Source organism: Brassica oleracea, chromosome C4 (assembly GCF_000695525.1).
Source record: "Brassica oleracea var. oleracea cultivar TO1000 chromosome C4, BOL, whole genome shotgun sequence".
Classification (NCBI taxonomy): Eukaryota; Viridiplantae; Streptophyta; class Magnoliopsida; order Brassicales; family Brassicaceae; genus Brassica; species Brassica oleracea.
In genome coordinates, this window is record NC_027751.1 from 12,340,846 (window position 1) to 12,344,604 (window position 3,759).

A 3,759-nucleotide genomic window follows, 5' to 3' on the forward strand; every position below is an offset into this window, starting at 1 on the left:
TTTCCTCGGAATAAGTCGTCGGAATTTAAAAAAAAATCCGAATGAATGTTCCTCGGAATTTTCCGAGGACCTTTTCCTCGGAATAAGTCGTCGGAATTTTAAAAAAAAAATCCGAGGGAATGTTTCTCGGAATTTTCCGAGGGAATGCGTTCCTGACCACGTTCCTCGGAAATTCCCGATGCAAATTCCGAGGAAGATTTCGTCGTAACTTCCGAGGAAGATTTCGTCGAAACTTCCGAGGAAGATTTCGTCGAAACTTCCGAGGAAGATTTCGTCGGAACTTCCGAGGACTGGACCATCGGAAATTTCCTCAGAATATACCGAGGAAGTCCTCCCTCGGTATATTCCGAGGAACTTTCCGACGATCTAGTGGTCCTCGGAGTTTCCTCGGAAATTCAGTTCCTCGGAATTCCGTCGGAAATTTCCTAGGGATTTCCGAGGAAAAATGAATTTCCGAGGACTTTTTTCGTCGGTATGTCGTCGGAATAGCCCTATTCCGACGACATACCGACGATTTTTTCCCTTAGTATGCCGCTGTTTTCTTGTAGTGTATCTCGCATGAGGCAAAATAATCTATCTTCATAAATTCGAATGAACCTTCTCAAATTGAATATCGACTATATATATTATCAACTCTATATTGTGTGTGTGTGTGTGTTAAAGAACATGCTCAGTAAACTTCGAGGGATAAACTAGTTTTGATATATTATAACTTTTTGGGAAAAAAAAAAGGAACCTGTTACATGTCTCGTTTTGATTGTAGGCCAAAGAAAAATGTGGTTTTGATTACTTAAGAGCTTTTTTTTTTTTTTCTGAAACTGATTATTTAAGAGTTTACAGTTGATATTGCATGAACATTCGATACACTCCACCTGGTTTACGATAACTAAGTGGTTCAGTTGCACAATGTGGGTCTTTAGCAGTAACTTCTTGTCCAGAAGCAAAGGAAAAAGTTGAAAGCTCTTCCACTTCACGTACATGGATGGAAACCTTCTTTCGAGGCTCCTGTTGCCGAGAAAACTCTGTATGTAGATACTGTGCATTCAGTAGACAAGAAGGTACAAGAAGAGTCCATGGAGCAATCTTTACTTACAGAAGAAGTGCAGAACTTGATTGGACCCGGTGAAGAAGCTATATATATCTCGCAGCCTCAAACCACCCAAAGTGTCATAAGAGATGAGGGTTTCACTGAAGAATGTACTGATCAAGCTATTGCTGCACTGCAAGAATCCAATGTGGTAGTGGAGTTTACAAAGGAGAAGATTGATCTTGAAGCCAAGTTGCAGAGAAACACAAGGAATCTTGAAAGTACCAGGCTTCACCATCGTTACACTTATCATATTGTTCCACCACCACCGTTACCAAAAGCTCCTTCAGATTCCTGGTTAAAGCGTACACTGCCAACAATCCCACCAAAGAACAGAGATTTTGAAGTGATGTGCAGCTCATGTTAACAGAGATTTTGTTGCAATAACACTCCACATGTTCCATGTGACACTGCTTCTTTTGCCCTTCTTTATATGTCCTCTACTACTAATTGACTTTTTTTTTGGTTCTTTTGTAATTTATGTTTTTGAAATATAGAGCACCAGAAAGGAAACCTGAAAACTGCATAACTGAACTGAACTTTAATCTATGGTTAGCCATGAGTTTGATGACATAAGATTTGACACTTAAAATTGGTGTTTCATGAACTTTAATCTATGGTTAGCCATGAGTTTGATGATGCTCTTTTTGTTTCCAGTTCAGTAAAAGATGTATATCAAAATCTAAAAGTATGCAAATGGTATTATTACTCAAAAAATGAAAGATGTTATCATTAGCATTTATGTTTTTCTGATTCTGTAACAATATTAACTTCCACGATTAGTTGAACTAAGCAAATGAGTTTATTTATTATTTAAGGGAAGTATATAATAATAAAGGGAAATTAATTAGATTTTTCAGTTTGCTCTTCACTAGTGCTTATGTAACTGATGAGAGTACTTTAAACTAGTGCTCTAATTGAAAGGTGATGGTTACCCGCTATATTAACGCGTGGGCCATCCTTTTATCTTTGAACGATAACTGAAGTGTTTACTTGGACACAAGAAGAAAATAGAGTCTTCACTCTTCAGTGGGGCTACTAGAGAGAGAGAGAGAGAGAGAGAGCACATGACATCCTCCATACCATTGGGTCATCAGCCTCCGTGTCTAGCTCCGCAGCCGCCGCCGCAGCTGCGCGACGGAGATGCTTTGAAACGTCGTCCTGATATGGATACAGACAAGGTTTCCTTTCTTTCTCTGTTTGATCCTTTACGTATGTGTTTGATAAACAAATGCATTTCAAATGTTAATTTGGTGGCTTTAGATCTAGCTCGGGTTTTGTGTTCGTGTTCCTGACAGGTTTTGGAATGTTCTTGTAATAATAAGTATATGGTTCTTGTCCCGTTCTTTGTTTTTTGGACTCTGAATTGATTCTGAACTCTCTTTTTGTCTTCTTGTGTTCTTCATTCCGATACTTGTTCCATGGTGTCTAAAGATTGTGTCTTCTTCTTTTTTTACGAAATGGTTCACATCCTCATCTTTAACAATTAGTCTGCAAATCTTTTCTCTGGGTTTTGTTTCTATATAAGATAGCTTCGGGTCAGTAGAAAGCACCTATGTGTCACCAGTTTCCTTTGTTCTTTGTTGACAAGAGTAGTTTAGCGCCTGCCTGAAATAATATATTAATGGTCTGATTTTGCAGGATATGTCTGCTGCTGTTATAGAGGGCAATGATGCTGTTACCGGTCACATCATTTCTACTACCATCGGAGGCAAAAACGGCGAACCTAAACAGGTTTGGTTTCCCTTTCTTTGCTCAATCTTTATATGAGCTATACTGCTCATGATTTGGGGGCACACCATCATGTGTGAGGTTGCCTAAACTTAAAGTAGGAGCCCCTACTAACTTATGTTTTCCTTCTTGTCTCTTTACAGACCATTAGTTACATGGCAGAACGGGTTGTTGGAACAGGATCATTTGGAATTGTATTCCAGGTACCTATGTGCTTGTCCACTCACTGCAACCATTTGGTGGAAAATAGTTTCTTCTTTCCTTTTCTGATTAAAATCAATTAACTTACCATTTCTAGGCAAAGTGCTTGGAAACTAGAGATTCAGTTGAAAGTTAAGAGACACATAGATATGAACCGTACACAAGTATTTCAAGAACACATTCTTGTATATTAGAAATATTTTAAACAATCCTCCTAGATCTGTTTAATCCGGTTTATGCTCAGTCACACACGACTAGCGACAGACCAATTTCTAATCTCTAAATTACAGAAACCCAAGCTGAAAACCTTTCACTCGATTTCTGTAGCCGACAAGAACAAACCTCTTGCTCTAGCTTTTACTCTCTTAACGCTTGACCAAAAACACTTCTAGGTTCCCTCGTTAAGTACCCGTGAAAGACAATATTCTACTTCCTAAAATATCGCCAACAGAAGATCTTCTTTGCTTCGCGCCAAAGCAATATCTTCTACTTCCATAAGTTTGTGACACGTCATCACGCCGTAACAAATTTAACGTACTATGTTACACACTCATCACCATGTGTAACACACTCTTGGCTCAGAACAAACAAGCTCACAATTCTTGAGCTTACATTCTCCCCCTTTTATCTGAATGTGACAACCTACTCAACCTGTTGCAACAAAGCTCAACACACAAGACAATCTTCCATATCAAGCATAAGGATTAGTCTACCATCATACCACAAGATACGAGAAAGCG

General features: G+C 38.8%; 1 protein-coding gene across 1 annotated transcript; it reads left to right on the top strand.

Annotated features, from left to right (window-relative positions):
- Positions 1-2,080: 2,080 nt before the first annotated feature.
- LOC106342947 (shaggy-related protein kinase iota-like) lies at positions 2,081-3,170 on the top strand. Its single transcript, XM_013782017.1, has 4 exons — positions 2,081-2,268; positions 2,729-2,821; positions 2,962-3,021; positions 3,117-3,170. The coding sequence occupies exons 1-4, from the start codon at positions 2,155-2,157 to the stop codon at positions 3,153-3,155; spliced, it is 306 nt and encodes a 101-aa protein (XP_013637471.1). The 5' UTR covers positions 2,081-2,154; the 3' UTR covers positions 3,156-3,170.
- Positions 3,171-3,759: the final 589 nt, after the last annotated feature.

Coding starts and splice junctions, on each gene's coding strand:
- LOC106342947 (XM_013782017.1), top strand. CDS start 2,155: ATGACATCCTCCATACCATTGGGTCATCAGCCTCCGTGTCTAGCTCCG. Junction 2,269..2,728: donor CTGATATGGATACAGACAAG/GTTTCCTTTCTT, acceptor CTGATTTTGCAG/GATATGTCTGCTGCTGTTAT. Junction 3,022..3,116: donor CATTTGGAATTGTATTCCAG/GTACCTATGTGC, acceptor TACCATTTCTAG/GCAAAGTGCTTGGAAACTAG.